Source organism: Gobio gobio (genome assembly GCF_949357685.1).
Source record: "Gobio gobio genome assembly, chromosome: 21".
NCBI lineage: Eukaryota > Metazoa > Chordata > Actinopteri > Cypriniformes > Gobionidae > Gobio > Gobio gobio.
Genome location: NC_137117.1, coordinates 30,908,892 through 30,929,008, shown reverse-complemented (window position 1 = coordinate 30,929,008; position 20,117 = coordinate 30,908,892). Strand labels below are relative to the sequence as shown.

General features: G+C 37.1%; 1 protein-coding gene across 1 annotated transcript in view; it reads left to right on the top strand.

Annotated features, from left to right (window-relative positions):
• Positions 1-6,508: 6,508 nt before the first annotated feature.
• oprl1 (opiate receptor-like 1) overlaps positions 6,509-20,117 on the top strand; it is a gene marked incomplete at both ends in the record, with an annotated part of 58,879 nt that continues 45,270 nt past the window's right edge. Inside the window, one exon of the mRNA XM_079803719.1 lies at positions 6,509-6,717. Coding sequence (XP_079659845.1) covers positions 6,509-6,717 — 209 coding nt within the window. The remainder of the gene's footprint in view (positions 6,718-20,117) is intronic.

The window sequence follows — 20,117 nt, the reverse complement described above, 5'->3', positions numbered from 1 at the left end:
TTCTCTTCTCCCCGTACAGCCCGTAAATCTTTCTCCTCTATCTGAGATTTCAAGTTCCTTCCAAAATCCAATGTCAAAAGCTAACGTTCTTTATGTACTGGGTAAGCCTGCAAGACGTTTTACAAAAGTAATGCAATGAAATTTACAATTAAACAACTTAAAATGAACACGCTTATTTTTAACTTTTTAAAAACGTTATTATCTCAAAGGTAGCGCTTTATTTTGATAGTCCACTTTAGACACTCTTAAGCCTAACTTATGTAAACTACCAGTCTAGTATTAGTAGACTTTCTGCTTAATATCTGCTAACACTTAATTTTGATGATTCCTCACATACATTCTACTGATTATATAAGAATGAAGTATATAAGTTTATAGGATAAGTATTTTTGCAAGTACACGTCAACTTATACTAACCTCAACCCTAACATAACAGTCTACTTATACTTTAATGAGAGTTAGTTGACACACAGTACGTTTACATGGACAACAATATTCCGATATTAACCTGATTAAGACAATACTCTGATTAAGAAACTACCATTTAAACAGCGATTTCTAATTACCTTAATCCGGCTAAAGTCGGCGAAGTAAACACAAATCGAATTAAGACAAGAGCATTCCTATTTTAGTCGCATTATCGAAGTGCATTACAGTAATGTACACACCTTAATCACACTATTGTAGGAGTTTTCGCTGCATTTTGCGACAGGACACATATGCACGTGGTAGTGGTCAACCATTTGACTTCAAACAAGAGAGCATGGCTTGGCTTCAAGCAACTCTCTCCCACCAATCCTTACTTTGTACTGTCATCCAGTACCTCAGAGTTTGTCGCGGTGGCAGAGGAGGCCCGTTGCTGGAGAATTTGTATCCGCCATCATCATGACAAATAAAAAAACAGAACTTGAAGCTTTCGTAAAATTAAAAAATGAAACACCCAAAACTGTATATGGTACCATAACGAAGACAAAGTGTATGTTGATATGTGAAATTCTGGAGGGAACGTCGGACTGCGTGGCATTGGGACGTAATGACGTGTGCCATTAATCGATCCAAGTTAAATAACATGTAAAACGGGAACATGAAAGGAATATTCTAAAAGCAACTCATGTAAACACCTTAATCTTAATATTATCTTATTCAGATTAAAGGCAATAATTAGATTACTGCTGTCTATGTAAACGTAGTAAGTGACTATATTTGACAATATTGTGATTAAACTTTACCTCATCGAAACGCAATATTTCGATCAAACTAATGCGATTAAGCTCATAATCGTAGTAACCATAGTCGCATTAAACTAGGTAGCGTACGCCGATTTGAAATCGCAATAAACAGGCATGTAAACACCTTAATCGCATTATTACCATTCTGACCAAAGTGCGCATGTGCGTGGACGTACACAGATACCGTGTGTTGTTCACACAACTTCATGAACTTCGTAACATTATTCTGAAGTTTTCTCTTCTCCAAATCACTAAACTTTGTCAACACAACTCGCTGCGCAGCCTCTCCGTATCTTCATCTAGACGGCGCAAAGAATGTTCATCATGGAGCCGAATAATATCCAGTAGGCTACGCCCATAAAAATTTATTATATATTTAATGCGAGTAGATTAAAACAATGGCCGGCAACATGCATACTGTATGCCTGTCTGAGTGTGGTATAACCATACTTATTAGCGAATAATCAGAATAATGAAAATTACATGTAAACTGGAGTGAAGAGTTCTGCTCGTGTCATGTAAACATCTTACAGCGATTGAGACCTTACTCTGATTATAATAAATAGTCACATTATTGGTGCACATGTAAACATAGTCAGTGTTGCAAAGTTACTTATTGTTAGTAAAATGTCTGGTAACACTTTAAAATACTGTTTTGTCATTAATGAATAACTACACAGGAACAAATGAATAACGCACTATTAACATTCTAGTGACTGCTATTAACTATCAAGAAACTCTGATTAACTAATTAATAAGTAATAGCACTTAATGTTTTTCATACTTTGGTAACACTTTATTGTCCGGTGTCATTGTTACATGTAGTTTCTATAGAAATAACTATAAATGAATTACAGTACTTGCAACTAAACCTAAACCAAACCAAACCAAACCAAACCCTATAGAACATGTAGTTACTTACAATTACTCAGTACTTAAATGTATAATTATAGTGTACAAAGACACCTTAAAATAAAGTGTAACCCATACAATTCTACAATTTAAAGTATTTAACACTTTTTAAAGTTACACTTTATCTTACAGTGCCCTTGTTACACATGTTGCATGTGATTACTATAGTAACAACAATAAATGATGCATAACTACAAGCAACTAACCCTACAAAAAATCTAACACAATATGTAATAATGTTACTTTATTTTCCAACTAATAAATGCAGCCGTGGGGAACATAAGAGACTTCTTTTGACCCCAAACTTTTGAACAGCAGTATGTACTGTATATGTAAAATTAAAATGAAATATAGAAGTTGTATGGCTGCTGTAGAATAGCCTTGTGCTAGAGAATGTGTGGATGAATTTATTGATTGGGTTATTGAAAAAGCTGTGCATTTGCATGCTGTCAAACCTAGGGCTGTATACAAGAGAGGGGAAAATAGATGTATAATAGTGCATGACATCAGAAATGACATCAGCATTAGTCTAATCCTGCCAATTTTTAGAACGCCATGAAGGAAGGATCTCATTAGCATTTGTATGCTGCAATATTTTCACATTATTATTCACAGAGTGACATTTATAATGCAAACAGATTTGCTACATATAAGATGATACGAGTGATCAAATGAATCCAAGCAGAACATGCTGCTAATTTCCTGGCTTATAAAAGCACAGCAGGATATTTCATATCTAAACAGGTTTAATCAGCGGAGATTCAGATAATGAGTGTAGCATTGCAATAAGAATACAGTTTGATTGTTTTTTACAAGCTAAAATAATAGGCCGGGGCTAGTTGTCACACCTTCTACTTTAGTGTATTTGTGAAAGTAAGACCTTAAAGTCTTGATGACAAAAGCTATTGAACATTAAAGAGCTACTGAACACCATTATTGCCCGGAACAACACACACTGACCTTTTGTGCACAATATGTTGTCATGGGATACAACGGTATTCTTTCCCCAAGATACTGAATCTTATCTGAATCTATGCTAGGGTAGTTTTTCACTTGTTGACTTGTGATCATATTGAAAATTAAAGGGCGTAATTAACAAAAATATTATATTATAAGACACTTTACGAGCTGAATGAGTGAAACCAAGATTAAGCGTTTGCCTCAAAACGTACTGAGCTCTATGAGACATCTTGCTCTGGTCTCTCCTATATTATGGTCTACATTTGTGGCTTCATCCTTTGTGTTTTCTGCTAAGTGTTCTATGAACAACTAAGAGCTAGTCTGTTTTACTTTTGTAGGTTTCAGCACCAAGGACAGTGACCAGTCTGACGGCTATGCGGTAAACAGGTTTCCCCCAGCAGCGCAGGAATAAAGCATGTCAGATTGCAACATTTCACTGAACAGGTTGTTCTCTCAGACATTGCTGTCTATTAATATATAACGCTTTGCATATTCCATTAACTCAACTAGGTCCACAGTGCAAGAAACTGCTTAGGAGAGCAAAAAATTCTTGGAGCAAAATGTTAATGAGATCACATTAATGCACCAAGTACTCTGAGCCTCCAGCGCATGTTTACTTGGGGCATAAAAAAGCAAGAATCAACCAAGGCTTATGAGACTGATGAGTGTCAAATGTTGTCAAAGTAACGACACAGTGATTTATCACCGGTGAGTTGATATCTGAGCATGAGCTCCCCCTGTAGCCAACACTCCCATTCAAACTCCCATTAAAGTTCTCAGAGCTGAAACATTTAAGGCAGCACATACAACATGCATCACTGACATTCAGCTGAGAAAGCATTTGTGCACTTCTCAGCTCTCTGTCACATGGCTGAGGAAAGAAATATGCAATGCAAAATCAGCCGCATCCTACGAATAATTCAAAAGGCATTCCTGACTTACCCATTAAAACTGTTACTCTTTGTATTTGAAATCTGTTGCACTTATCACAAATAATGCATATTCAAGTGTCTTGAAAAGTGAGTAGTTGACCTATAACGTTTCCATTGATGTTATTTGTCTACAAGATTTTAGGTCAAATGTATTTAAATATACATTTAAGCGAAAGTGTATATTTTTATGTGCTGATCAACTGTGATCAAATGTGCTGATCACCTTTTATCTTATAAGCTTGACATAATTTTAATTATCTTTTTGCCTTTACTGTCATTTTCAGTATTCCTGCACTGTTAAATTTATGGTAAAAAAAACCCACAAAAAAAACACGTGCTATTAAATTTTTTTTTGTTAAAATTCAAGGGTAAAACACAACACACTAAAAATTGCAGTAATCATGCACTAAACAATAAAAAATGCAACATAAAACAGTTATGTACATAATGATAAAAAAACTTAATTCTTCAAAAAGAAAGATTTTTCATTCCAGTGTTTATATATATATATATATATATATATATATATATATATATATATATATATATATATATATATATATATATATATATATATATATATATATATAGTTGACATACTATTATAGTTTTTGTTAATATTTTGAATTAGATTTTAATCATTTTCCATTTTAATTTTAAAGGAAGGTTTAGTTATTTGTATTAAATATGTCTTTAGTTTTATCAAGATTTTGTTTATAGTTTTAGTGGTTTGCTGAAATAAGATATGTTTTTTAAAATATACTTTTATGCTTTTAGTTTTAGATGATAATAACCTCAATCCATATGCATTGCCCCGTTACACGTAATATATTTGAGTAATTTATAAGGTCAATGAAACCAATTAACCGTTTTTACATGTTTTATATTATTTTACATGTACATACAAGTGTCATGATAGAATAAAACATACAGTTACACTGAGACTCCACCACAGACACCTGTTCAGACGCGCGCGCGCGCGTGCCACTGACACCTGCATGCGCGCGCCACCCCTGCGTAATCAGCGTTTGGGTTAGCGCGTGCCAGAAGAGAGAGGGAGAGGGAGAGAGAGACTGAAAGATACCTAGTGGAGATGTAAGTCGCTGCTGAAGATTCGCAACAACAAGCAAGTGCTTTAGCGCACCTCCCCCTCCCACTGGGCTCGCTCAGAAAAAAAAATGTTTCTCTTTTTCCTGAGATACAGAGTGATGTGAATATCTTTGGCTGTTGGAAACAGAGCTGAGAGACTGCTTAAAACAGAAAGAACAGCGGAAACAAGAATTCGTCGCGTGCTTACAGGAGTCGGACGCATAAGCGATCACACGGGATTTCTTCAAACAGCGGTATGTGCTGCTCTAGTTGAATCCCCTGAAGCGATGTGATAAAAATTATTGTATATTTTTTGTCTGGTCCGGTGTGGACGTTAACAGGAATTTCGCATGGATCGGTTGTTTTCTGTGTAGCCAAACTGTGTGATGTATTTCATGCGCAAACTGTTGACAGTACAGTAGATGGTTCACTATGCGCCTGGCATATCACCTCTACCCCATCCACTGTGGCTAAATGTATTTGAGTCAATGACGAATAATGCTGTCTGAGATGATAACGTGAAATCTTAAAAAATAATAATAACAAAAAAATAAATAATAATAATCCAATTTAAAACACACATTCCAACTTAGTTGTGCTCACGTTTTTTCTTTTTTTAAGTAAACATTTTTCCAAACATGTTGTCAAGGTAAAATAAATGTTTTAAATAGTTATACATGTCAATACGTTTTTCTCAGGGATACTCAATTTGAACTAACAAAGCATTTTTTGTAATGGTCGAAATCTCTATTTTCATAAAACTTGGGAGGCTAGTGGTTTGTTGTCATGTCACATGACAACAAAATGGCTGCCTGCTTTTTGGTTACACCAGACTGATTGATTTGGCGGACAAAGTTTTTCATATATTTATATTTTAAAACTATATTGTTTAACTGCATATTTTTGTTTACATTTACGTGCATTTAGGAGATGATTTTCTCCAAGAAGCGACTTACAAAGGAGGAACAAAAGAGCCAACAATATTAGTAATATACAATGCTAGGCGTAGGAACTAGATTTGGACACAGAGAAGAGAGAAGTTCTTAAGAATTAAATGTGGAATATTTATTTATTTATTACTTTTTATCACAAAGATATGAAAATCTATTTTATTTCAGAACTTGAAAACATGTTCATCATGTTTATTCAAGTCACTGGCTACTTCCAAGTCTGGGTGAATTGAATTTTCTTTAACAACCTAGTAGATCTGGACAAAAAAATGAGCATCACATCATTTACCTGTTTATGTAAGATAGACCAAGCTAAAACCAGTCTCCTTGTATGCCTGTTTTCATGTGATATAGACAGTATGTAGTATGTGCTTCACTCAGCTTTTGTGTGTGTTGTTGTTTTGTTTGTGTGTGCGTGTGCACAATAGCTGTACTCATGGATTTCCTAAATGATTCTACCGGCTTTGCTGACCTCAGACACTTCCGTCTGTACAACGAGTCCCTCTTCCAGAACAACGTCAGCACCGACAATGGGACCGACAGCTTCTTCCCAAGGGGCGTCAAGATCACTATAGCAGTGGTCTACATGATCGTCTGTGTGGTGGGGCTGGTTGGAAACTGCCTGGTCATGTACGTCATTATCAGGTAAGCTGACAGATTTTATTTTATTATAAAATGAGGAATTGTAATCTGTGGTATTGGTAATGCAGTGCACCAATAGTACGCTGCACTGTCATGGATGTTTATTTGAGACCGATAAGGAAAAACCTTTGTATCCTGACAGCAGATCACTGGGTCACGACCTTCGGCACAGTGAATGAAGGGTTTATTTGCAGGAGTGGACAATTCAGTATAGCCAAAGTGCCCTTTGAACTTTTCTTTTCTTTTCTTTTCTTACACTGGCTCAACCAGTGGCATGGTTTTAGGGCAGAACTTCCTGATTGAAAAATGAAAATTCTGTCCAAACCTGTAAGGCTTCTGCGGAACACAAAAGAAGATATTTTGAAGAATGTCTCAGCGTATTTATGTTGATCCATATAATAAAAGTCAATGGTGTCCAATGTTTGTTTTTGTTTTTTTTATTGGGGGGGGGGGGGGGGTCCCATTGACTTTCATTGTATGGACAGAAACATTCTTTAAAATATCTTCTTTTGGCATGAGGGTAAATAAATAACATTTTTGGGTGAACGATCCCTTAAAGCAATCAATTTGGTTCTGGAGTTTCAGGAGTGTATGCTACAATGGTGGGTCAGAAATCTATATCTTACTAATCATGGCAGTTTTTCCTGTCTCTTTCCCTAATCAGTGTTTTCTTGTTTACCCCGTTTTCTCATTTCTGGAAGTGCCAAGATCATTCGTTGCATCATTCCTTCACAATTTATCACACTTCCTTCTTTATACTGTAGAATTGCAGATGTCATAAACTAGTATCTTAGCAATTATTATTGATGGTTTCACCATCTCTAGTTGTACGCCAATATCAGTTCAGAATGAGAATCCAATAATTATAATGTGAGCCAACATACTGTAAGCTAAAGAGACAGAATACGGATATATCTACCCACAATCCTTCGGATTTCATAGCAAGGTCACATATGTAGCCAATTTAATTCCATTTGGTTTCAGACAACTGGGCTGCATCCAAAACCGAAGGCAGCTGTCTTCCTGCTTCATTGCCCAGACAGTCAGTGCATTAACAGGCGGCATTTTTGTATGAAGACACCTTTTAAGAAATCTGATTTCAGTCTGCTTTCCAGAGTACCATGCAGTCGCATCTAATGATCTAAAACAAATTCAAATGAGCTAAATGATTATTTCAAAAGTAGATAATCATAAAATGAAAAGAAAATCCCAAATTATAATTCTGTCATCATTTACTTACTATCTTGTCGTTTCAAAGCTGTATGACGCTCTTTCTTTTGTGGAGCCTACAAGAAGATATTTTGGAAATGCGACATTCTAAAAAACATCTTATGTTTTGTTCCACACAAGAAAGAAATTAGTAAATGATGACACAATTTTCATCTTTGGGTGAACTGTCCCTTAAAGCATCATTTTGGTTTTCCACAGCCGTGAACTGAACCGTACATCTGATTGTGTCTAGTTGTCCTGTAATGATGTTGTATGATGGGGCATAGTAATGTACCAGAGGCTAATTATTGGGCAGCCTCAGTTTCCTGTTCTGTGCTGAGTCTTTAGGCCATCACCCACTCAGACCCAGCTCACCCACCTTCTCCATCTGCCAGCATGTGTGGAGGCCACAAATGTGTTTACTGTTCCTCCCTCACTGAAGGAAAGTGTATGATTATGAGTCTGATGTATCATTTGCTTGGATGAGTGCCGTTGATGATTTCAGCTGTGAAGTTTGTGCCATGTTCTCTCTGTTCACTCCTTGTATTGTTTTATCTCCCTCTTGCATGTTCTATTGTGTGAACCAATCATGTGTTTGTGTGTAGGAATGAGGATGTAAGCAGTTTACTTCTGCAATGCTGTTCTTTCCCTCTTTAAGAGAAGAGCATTCCTGCTAGACCAGCATTTTACCAAACTCACCCAATCAGAAGCATCGACCTGGTGGCAGGATTAAACTGTATATGCATCTTTCTAATCACTTTGTCTTGTGCTGTTTTAAATGCTGAGTGGATCCACTTTCTAAATGCAGTTGTTCCTGGAAAGCCTTTAATGCTTGAGCTAGTTTCATCTCTGTTTGTGTCTATGTTGTCTGATGACATTGACTAGTGTTTCTTCACAGTAAAAACAGACTGAAGTGTCAGATGTTTGACCGTTTTTGACTAGTAATTGGTAAATGGATGGCTGGTTATTTCATGATTTCATGATTGCCATTTATGTAAGGGATGATGAAATGTATATGGAGTTTAACCTGTTATCTTGTCTGTCCATCCATCCATCCATCTCTGTTCATTGATCTGTTTGTCCATCTTTTTCGTTTGTCTGACCATCCATCCATCCATCCATCCATCTGTTTGTCTGTCTTATTCATTTGTCTGACCATCCATCCATCCATCCATCCATCCATCCCTGTCCATTGATCTGTTCGTCCGTCTTATTCGTTTGTCTGACCATCCATCCATCCACCCATCCATCCATCCATCTCTGTCCATTGATCTGTTTGTCCATCTTATTCGTTTGTCTGATCATCCATCCATCCATCCATCTCTGTCCATTGATCTGTTTGTCCATCTTATTCGTTTGTCTGATCATCCATCCATCCATCCATCCATCCATCCATCCATCCATCTGTTTGTCTGTCTTATTCGTTTGTCCGACCTTCCTTCCATCCATCAATCCATCTGTATGTCTGTCTTATTCGTTTGTCTGACCATCCATCCATCTATCCATCTATCCATCCATCCATTTGTCTGTCTTATTTGTTTGTCTGACCATCCATCCATCCATCCATCCATCCATCTGTTTGTCTGTCTTATTCGTTTGTCTGACCATACATCCATCCATCCATCCCTGTCCATTGATCTGTTTGTCCGTCTTATTCGTTTGTCTGATCATCCATCCATCCATCCATCCATCCATCCATCCATCCATCCATCCATCCCTGTCCATTGATCTGTTTGTCCATCTAATTCATTTGTCTGATCATCCGTCCATCCATTCATCCATCATCTCTGTCCATTGATCTGTTTGTCTGTCTTATTCGTTTGTCTGATCATCCATCCATCTATCCATCTCTGTCCATTGATCTGTTTGTCCGTCTTATTCGTTTGTCTGATCATCCATCCATCCATCCATCCATCCATCCATCCATCCATCCATCCCTGTCCATTGATCTGTTTGTCCATCTTATTCATTTGTCTGACCATCCATCCATCATCTCTGTCCATTGATCTGTTTGTCCGTCTTATTCGTTTGCTGATCATCCATCCATCCATCCATCCATCCATCCATCCATCTGTCTGTCTTATTCGTTTGTCTGACCATCCATCCATCCATCCATCTGTTTGTCTGTCTTATTTGTTTGTCTGACCATCCATCCATCCATCCATCCATCCATCCATCTGTTTGTCTGTCTTATTCGTTTGTCTGACCATCCATCCATCCATCCATCCATCCATCCCTGTCCATTGATCTGTTTGTCCGTCTTATTCGTTTGTCTGACCATCCATCCATCCATCTCTGTCCATTTATCTGTTTGTCCGTCTTATTCGTTTGTCTGATCATCCATCCATCCATCCATCTCTGTCCATTGATCTGTTTGTCCGTCTTATTCGTTTGTCTGATCATCCATCCATCCATCTGTTTGTCTGTCTTATTCGTTTGTCCGACCTTCCATCCATCCATCAATCCATCTGTTTGTCTGTCTTATTCGTTTGTCTGACCATCCATCCATCCATCTGTCTTATTTGTTTGTCTGAACATCCATCCATCCATCTGTTTGTCTGTCTTATTCGTTTGTCTGACCATCCATCCATCCATCCATCCCTGTCCATTGATCTGTTTGTCCGTCTTATTCGTTTGTCTGATCATCCATCCATACATCCATCCCTGTCCTTTAATCTGTTTGTCCATCTTATTCATTTGTCTGATCATCCATCCATCCATTCATCCATCCATCCATCTATCCATCTCTGTCCATTGATCTGTTTGTCCATCTTATTCATTTGTCTGATCACCCATCCATCCATCCATCCATCCATCCATCCATCCATCCATCCATCATCTCTGTCCATTGATCTGTTTGTCCGTCTTATTCGTTTGTCTGATCATCCATCCATCCATCCATCCATCCATCCATCTGTCTGTCTTATTCGTTTGTCTGACCATCCATCCATCCATCCATCCATCTGTTTGTCTGTCTTATTTGTTTGTCTGACCATCCGTCCATCCGTCCGTCCGTCCGTCCGTCCATCCGTCCATTCGTCCATTCATCTGTTTGTCCATCTGCCTTTCAATCCATCCATCCATTTATACATGGGTTTTCTGTCCAACTGTTTGCATCCATCCATTCATCTGTCCATTCATTAATTTGAGTTCATCCTCTCTCACTGGACTGACGACAGTACATTACAAGGAGGAATGAATATGAAGCTGCATAACAGCTTTAGCACTGCCGTACCATGCCCTTAATTCAGTGTAAATGCTGTTTGGCATGCTATCCATCCATCCATCCATCCATGGGTTGTCTGTCTGTGAGCTAACATCCATCAATTTGTTTGTCCATTCATCTGTTTGTCCATCTGCCTTTCAATCCCTCCATCCATTTATCCATGGGTTTTCTGTCCAACTGTTTGCATCTGTCCATTCATTCATCTGAATTCATCCTCTCTCACTGGACTGAAGACAGTGCCTTACAAGGAGGAATGAATATGAAGCTGCTTAACAGCTTTAGCACTGCCATGCCATGCCCTTAATTCAGTGTAAATGCTGTTTGGAATTCTATCCATCCATCCATCCGTCCAGATTGTCCATCTATCCATGCACATCTCTGCGTACTGTACTTCTGCCTGTCTGTTTGTCCATCTGTCTACCCATCCATCATTCTTCTATGAACTCCCTGGATGAGCTTTGAGGTAAAAGATGTGTTTATGGGCATTTGGAGAGAGTTTTCTTCCAGTTGACTCAGCTGTGGCCTGTCAGATCGATACAGGAGCTGTAATGAATTCATCCTCTCTCACTGGACTGAAGACAGTACATTACATGGAGGAATGAATATGAAGCTGCATAACATCTTTAGCACTGCCTTGCCATGCGCTTAATTCAGTGTAAATGCTGTTTGGCGGTAGTAATGCTTTTTTGGCTGATGTCTATTCATCCTGAGCATTAGAGGTTTTTGATGTGGGTCTTATGTAGTTTACTTGCCTGTGTAAAATGATTTTAATAGAATTAAATCAGTTTATGCCTGGCCTCCATTTACTATAAGATGCAGCTTTACCATAATACACCAGTATAGTTTCCCACCAAAGGCTTGACTAATTTGATCTTACGTCCAATGGTATTTTTGTTTGTTTGTTTTGTCTATTTTGTGCAAATTTCAGGTTGAATTGTACAGTCCTTTGACTTTTGATTTCAGAAATGGCTTATGTATTATCTATATCAAAATGTATTTGATTATTCATTGGTGCGTTGTCAATGTGCCAATGACTCCGGGTGCCTGACTTCATTGACTCATTATATATCAGTTTATATGTAGATTTATGCTATTAACTCCTTACCCTTATTAAAATTTATGCAATTAAATTTTTACCAGCAAATTAGCAGGGCTTGCAAAATCTCTAGACAGTAGCAGGCATATTAAAGAGCATAGAGTGTGACTGATTAAAACTTATACATGTGTATTTTGTGTAAAATCATGCCCACATAGAGGGAAAACATTAAAATGTCTTTTACTCTATGCTTGGGAATACAGACAGCATCTGACAGGAGGTATTCAATAAATGGCTTTTCTGTGAGATTGTGAGACACCAAGGGCAAATAGCGTGCCTTGTTGGCAAATACGCCTAACAATGCCTGGTATTAACAAAGATGCGCATAGTTAAACATCTTCAGTGGCATAGTCAGTAAAGCGTAAGGCTCAGGAATCTAGGTTTTGATGAAATCAACCCGGGTTCGAATCCGCCTTTTGCCGAGCTCGCTCTTCTCCCCTTTCCCATCACATTTCACATCGGAAAGGCATTTACTTTCAATAAAAATTAAGAAAATTGTCTAAAAATGGAAATTAAGTGCCTAACAAAATGTTTAATAATAATAAAAGCATTTATTGGGTAGGGTTAGGGGTAGGTGTAGGGAGGGCTTTTATTGTCCCATTAAGGCGGCATCCATTTCATCTTTTTAATAAATATAATCCTTTAGGCCTACACTCTATGTTATTGCAATAGGTGCAAATAGTATGTATCTGTCAAAATAAAGTATAAATTGTATGTAATTACTATTTACACATATTGCAAAGAACTGCTTCTTTTACATGGTGTTAATAGAATATATCACTATTTTCACTTAGTATGCTATTTCACCTAGTGTAAATATCATCTACTATCACTAAGAAAATGTTATTTTCACTTGGTGTAAATAGCATATATCGCTATTTGCACTTAGTTTAAATAGCATCTATTGTCATCTATCAATCTTTTTTTTTTTACATCCCTGAATGCAGTGCGTGCTCACATTACAACATGTGTGGTCTGCTCTCTTAACTAAAACATAAAACCACCAAGGATTTCAAAAGAATCCCATGAGCTATGATCAGTTGTCAAGGTCATGGCACATTTATTAAGGTTTTTTTTTTCATGCAGATATGCCGTTTCAATACGATGTTAATTTACATTTAAAGGCCGTTTAATTTCAGTTTTGTCAGTTCAGGGAATTCTTTTTAAAAATGGATTGAGAGGTCATCAGTGCCACTACATCATTGAATTTATGTCAGTTGAATTAGACAGAACTTTGACTTGTTCTCATATTTTATTCAAGGCCTGGCAGCATGGGCGTCGGAACCATTGTATGTGGGTGGGACAAGACCCATCCACTTTTTACGACCAATGATATTGGACCCACTCACTTATATCGTTTCTAATTCAGCACATGTCTGTTTACCTACCCTTAACCAATAAACACTTATTATTAAGCACATGTTAGGCGCTTTATTTCTACTTTTCTAATATTTTCTTTATTTTTATTGAAAATAAATGCCTTTCGGATTTAAATGTGATGCGAAAAGGGAGTAGAGCGAGTGGGTTGAAACTTTCTGCCATGCGTCTTGCCGCTACACTATTGCCGCTCTATATAATTCAGTGATTTCCATCTTTTTTTCTGTCCCAACCAGACATTTATTAAACAAGGCAGTATATTTGTACTTAATGTAAATGGCATCTACTCCAGTAAAATTTTTCTGAGAGAGGACCCACTCACATTTTTTTTTGCTTCCGACGCCCATGCCTGGCTAATAATGTTAAACAATGTTTGCACTGGATAAAGCAGTGGGTCTTAGGGGGATATTCAAATAAAAATTCTGTCATAATTTACTCACCCCATGTTGTCCTAAACCTGCAAGCATTATTCTGTGAAAATACAAAATTAGAAATTTTGAACAAAGCACTTATACTGTAGATGTGGATATAAATATAAATGGTTAGATAGAGAATACACTAACTTACAGTAGCATCGATATTAGAACAAGAATATAAACAAGTGTATATGTGTACCTGTTGTAAATCTCAGCTTTGCCATCACAGCTTTGCTATCACAGGAATGAATTACATTTTACAATAGAGAACAGTTATTTTAAGTTCTAATGTTTCACAATATTACTGTTTTACTGTATTTTTTATTAAAAAAATGCAGACTTGGTGAGCATTAGAGACTTCAGTTATTCAAAAATATAAAAAAAAATCTTAACAACCCCAAACTTTTGAACAGTAGCATACAGTATATACAAAATGTTAAAATGAAGGTCAAGGACATTCTTCAAAATTTCTAAAAGGTTTATAACATGAGGGTAAGTAAATGATGAGAGGATGCTCATTTTGGGTTGAACTACTTTTCAGTTTTATCCAGTGTAAGCTCTTCAAGCAGAGCGCACAGCATCTGATATCACCATCTTATTGGGCGATCTCTGCCCTGGACTTTGCTGCTTCAGTGATGCTTTAGAGCCTAAACACCTCTCTGTCACTGAGGTCAGCACTCAAAGTTGATGTGTTAGAAGCGGGAAAAATGGGTAAGCGTAAGGATTTGAGCGAGTTTGACAAGGGCCAAATTGTGATGGCTAGACGACTGGGTCAGAGCATCTCCAAAACTGCAGCACTTGTGGGGTGTTCCCGGTCTGCAGTGGTCAGTATCTATCAAAAGTGCTCCAAGGAAGGAACAGTGGTGAAACGGCGATGGGTCCTGGGCGGCTCAAGGCTCATTGATGCACATTGGGAGCAAAGGCTGGCCCGTGTGGTCCGATCAAACAGTTACTGTAGCACAAATTGCTAAGCTAAAGTTGGGTAACACTTTAGAATAATGGTCCATCATTAATAAGTAACTATGCAGGAAGTAATGCAGGACTAATGAGTAGTACTACATTAACACTTCAGCTATTAACTAATATAGATATCAAGATATCAAGTAATATTTAATTCAGGACTAAGATAGTTTTTTATTAGATAGTCAATAATTACTGATTGGTATCAGGAACTAATAGGTAACTGTGACAAATTATAAATAATTAATAATTAATTACTACAACATTAACGTGTCTGAGATGTGGGCAATTGTCTTTTTTTACTCCAAGTGTGGTCATAAAATGAGTGTAAAACATGTTTTTCACTTTAAAATAATGGTCCGGGTCACTGGTAGTTCCTGCATAGTGACTAGGTAACACTTGAGTAATTAGTGATGCATTTTATGACTTTATTCAGAGTAAAAATTATGACTGATTACATCTCAGACCCACAATAATGTTCTTTATAATTTGTCAGTTAGTTAAGGGATAGTTCACCCAAAAATGAAAATTAGCTCATTTACTCATTTACTCACCCTCAAGTCATAGATGTATATGCCATTCTTCTTTCAGACGAATACAATCAGAGTTAGATTAAAAAAGTCCTGGCTCTTCCCAGCTTTATAATGGCATTGACTTGTTGGTTCGTTTTTGAAGGCCATAAAAGTGCATCTATCCATCATATAAACCCTGAACAGCTAGGAGGACTTGACATTTGGCTAATTTTCATTTTTAGATGAACTATCCCTTTAATGAGGCTAATCTCATACAGTAATTATTGATTACTTAACAAGGAACTAACTCCTAAATTTGATATTACTTACTGATTAGTTAAGTTTGTTTCTATATTAGTTAATAGCTGAAGTGTTAATGTAGTACTACTCATTAGTCCTGCATTACTTACTGCATAGTTATTAATGACGGACCATTATTCTAAAGTGTTACCTAATGCTGGTTTTGATAGAAAGGTGTCAGAATACACAGTGAATTGCAGTTGTTGCATATGGGGCTGCATAGCTGCAGACCAGTCAGAGTGCCCATGCTGACCCTTGTCCACCTCTGAATGCGCCAACAGTGGGCACGTGAGCATCAGAACTGGACCACGGAGCAATGGAAGAAGATGATCTGGTCTGATGAATCACATTTTCTTTTATATCACGTGGATGGCCGGGTGCATGTGTGTCCTTACCTGGGGAACACATGGCAACAGGATGCACTATGGGAAGAAGGCAAGCCGGCGGAGGCAGTGTGATGCTTTGGGCAATGTTCTGCTGGGAAACCTTGGGTCCTGCCATCCATGTGGATGTTGCTTTGAAACGTACCACCCACCTAAGCATTGTTGCAGACCATGTACACCCTTTCATGGAAACTGTATTTCCTGGTGGCTGTGACCTCTTTCAGCAGGATAATGTGCCCTGCCACGAAGCACAACAACAAGTTTGAGGTGTTGACTTGGCCTCCAAATTCGCCGGATCTCAATCCAATCGAGCATCTGTAGGATGTGCTGAACAAACAAGTCTGATCCATGGAGTCCCCGCCTTGCAACGTACAGGACTTAAAGGATTTGCTGCTAACATCTTGTTGCCAGATACCACAGCACACCTTCAGGGGTCTAGTGGAGTCCATGTCTCGACGGGTCAGGGCTGTTTTGGCAGCTAAAGGGGGACCAACACAATATTAGGAAGGTGGTCATAATGTTATGCCTGATTGGTGTATATAAACCTCACATTACTCCAAATGCACAGGCTAGCTGGGAAATTTACCATTGAAAAGAAAAATCCTTCGACTCAGATACCTGAAAAACCTCCCATGAACCTTCAGCAAAATGTCTAGATGTAATACATTTATTTATGATGAAGAAAGAAAAAAGAAATGTTTCAGAGCACCTTATGGTAGTCTTTGTCCAAACAAAGTGCTGTATAAATGATATTTAATTTGATTAAACCTTTTGTGGCTGACCCCTTTCTCTGTATGCAATCACCTCATTGTCTCTGTCTTAATTGGAGACACAGGTTGACAAAGATTTCCAACCTCTTAATTACGTGAAAATATGAAATAGACTTTCTTTTCTCTCTGTGGTCACTTTGTCATCACACAGATACTTTTATCTAAACTGTCTCTAAGTGCCTTTCAATACAAGGTGGACAGTCATTACAATTGGCATTATTAGTTTTGCTTGATTGCTTTGTGGTGTATTGCAAAAAATAAAAGGCTTCTATGAGCAAGTGCATTGTTGCATTTGAATCGTGAGCTCCTCTGCACAGCAATTCATTAGCTGTGATCAAAGCTAAAAAGGAATGTCGGAATTGCTTGTGGCACATAATACTATCTCAGATCAAACACAGAGTATTCAGCCTAAATATTTCAATCATATCTCTTGAATAAAACAATATCCTTTGAGATCTGAGAGTTAAGGCATGCATTTATTTAGGTCTTTGGCTTTTTCATGCTCCCCAGATCATCAGAAATGAAGCCTATCGCTTGATGTTGAATATTTAGAAGAATCTATAATGACTCTGAAAGTTCTAACAGTAATGTTCACCCTGGTGGAACCATTTGAACTTAATGACTAAGCACTGGAAAGCAATTTTGCCAAAAAAGGGAAGTCACTTAACATCTGCTCAGTCACTGAATCATCATTAGACTGAAGTTAGAAGTAGACTGAACAGATAGAACAAACCGTGGGCAAAGTGTCACATCACATGAAGGGAGATGACAACACCATGACTCTTAACAGAAGGGGATGCAAGGGCTAGTTGCGTGACTAAGAGTGTGATGCGTTTGGCCTTGAATTAATTAATCATTACATCAAACAAAAAAACAAAAAAAGACAAAAGACAGAATCTGGTCATATACTTTCTTGTGCTTTATAACCCCAACCTCATTGTGCACAACGATATTCAAAGGACAAAAACGTTTCCAACCAATACCATAGAGCTTGGCTAAACCCCTCCAGATATGCACAGTTTTGGGGCCCTTTACAAGTTTTGACATATAAACATATTAATGGAAAAAGTCTAATTACACTGTATTCAGCACAAACTGGGCTACCATAATATGTGAGCAACATGTACAGGTATGTATATGCTTATATTTTTGAGAGAATAATGTTTATGCATGGTTTTTGAAAAAACTGTAAGTCACTGAATTAAGGCCACAAAATGCACAGTGAATAGGTGCCCACAAGACTTTTGACTAATGGATGTTGTTGCCAGAGGGGTGGCACGGGGTGGCACGTGGGTGGATGGGTGGTTGGTTGGTTTCTCTGTGCTAAAGCTTATAAAAAAAAAACATTTGCGCACAACAATAAACTAAAATGAAGCCAATTTAAACATTCAGGAGCCAGAAGCGCGAATGAGAAGATGCGCACACTGTGAGAAGATTGTGTGTGTGTGTGCGCAAACCCGCATCTCAGATAGCGCGCAGATATTAAGTCTCTTTTAAGTCTTGCGCTTAAACGGACACATTCACACAAAAATGGTCAACATGCCCGTCTTGAGTATCCTAGCAAACATAATATTCCTGCTGTCTGTGTTTTTAATGTTAATCAAACAACAAAAGACAAGGAAATCACTCACTGCTCTAGATTCAACAGCTTTTGTAACTTAAATTAATAAGGAACAATCTTAAATTTATAGTCAAATATACAATGTTAATTTACCGGGATCCCCCTAGACGGACCAATGTCTACCCACCACAGTCTCACAAAATCCTGTGGGAAACACTGAATGATATAATATATTTATTATGTAATATAAATATGAAAAAACACTTCTACATCTTCTTGCTGAGCTCAAAAGCCTCGTTCCACTGTTGTCAATGAAGTTGCTCTATCTTGTTTATAACTATAACCTATACAACTATGACGGAAAAAAATCTTGCTTGCATTGCATTTACCACATGGCCATGTGATTACTGTTGAGTTATTGAATTCCTTTTCACGCAGAATAATATGTATTGTTATAAATACAGTATTATTACCTCCAATGTAGGGCTATTTATACTGGTTCACTGTTTACATGTATTTAATGAAAAATTGTCTAGACCCGCCCCTGGTTGTTGCCTAGATTTTTTGCTTCAAACTGATGTGAAAAACATTTAGCCTAAAACAATATATTGATTTAAATTTTGTAAGACACTTGTTGTTTACAAAGCCTATATGCAAAGAGGCGTGAACGATCATGAATAATGCTATGAGTCACACCTGAGAGGACAAAAGAACCTCATAATGAGCCGCATAATGAATGAACCTTTGAGTCAGGTATGTGACTGAGAGGGAACTACAAGAATATGAGGACAAAACAGGACAAAATCAATATCGTTTTTGTAGTTTATTTAGAACATATTAAACAATATAAAGTGAGAGCCCAATGCACAATGTCCTATGTGTGCCAGTATCAGGTCACTATGATTCTCAAATCTGAGATAAAAAAAACAAAAAAACTTCACAGGATAACAGGATCAAATATTGTATTAACCTTAATATAATGTCCTCTTAACAGAAAACATGATTGCTGATATTGCACAGCATGTAATTTTTTTTTTTGTATAGGACTATATTTCAGATTATATAGAGTACCGGTCAAAAATTGGACACATTAATGTTTTTGAAAAAAGTCTCATGCTCATCAAGCCTGCATTTATTTGATCAAAAATAGAGAAAAAAAAATAATATTGTGAATTATTATTATTACAATTTAAAATTATGTTTTTATATTTTAATATACTTTATTTTACTTTTTTTTTCATTGCATGACCTGTCCAGATCTAGAAATCACACCTTTAAAATTATTCTCTAATAACTAATAATATTCTCTAATAATAATCCTAGTTCTTTTTCCTAGTTATTTAAAAAAAATATTTATCATTTTAGATCGAATTGAGACCCCCTTGTGGGGGTCTAAACCTACTAAATTATATATGTACTATGATATCTATATCTGATATATATCTGTAGTAGAATAATCCAGATCGATATTAGAACAGGAATTTTGAGCAATTTTTGGAGCACATAAACACATAAGTGAATAAGACCCAGTGTTTACAGAGAATGCAACACATCAATGCACATTGTGCAGAGGGACTTTCAAACCACACTAGC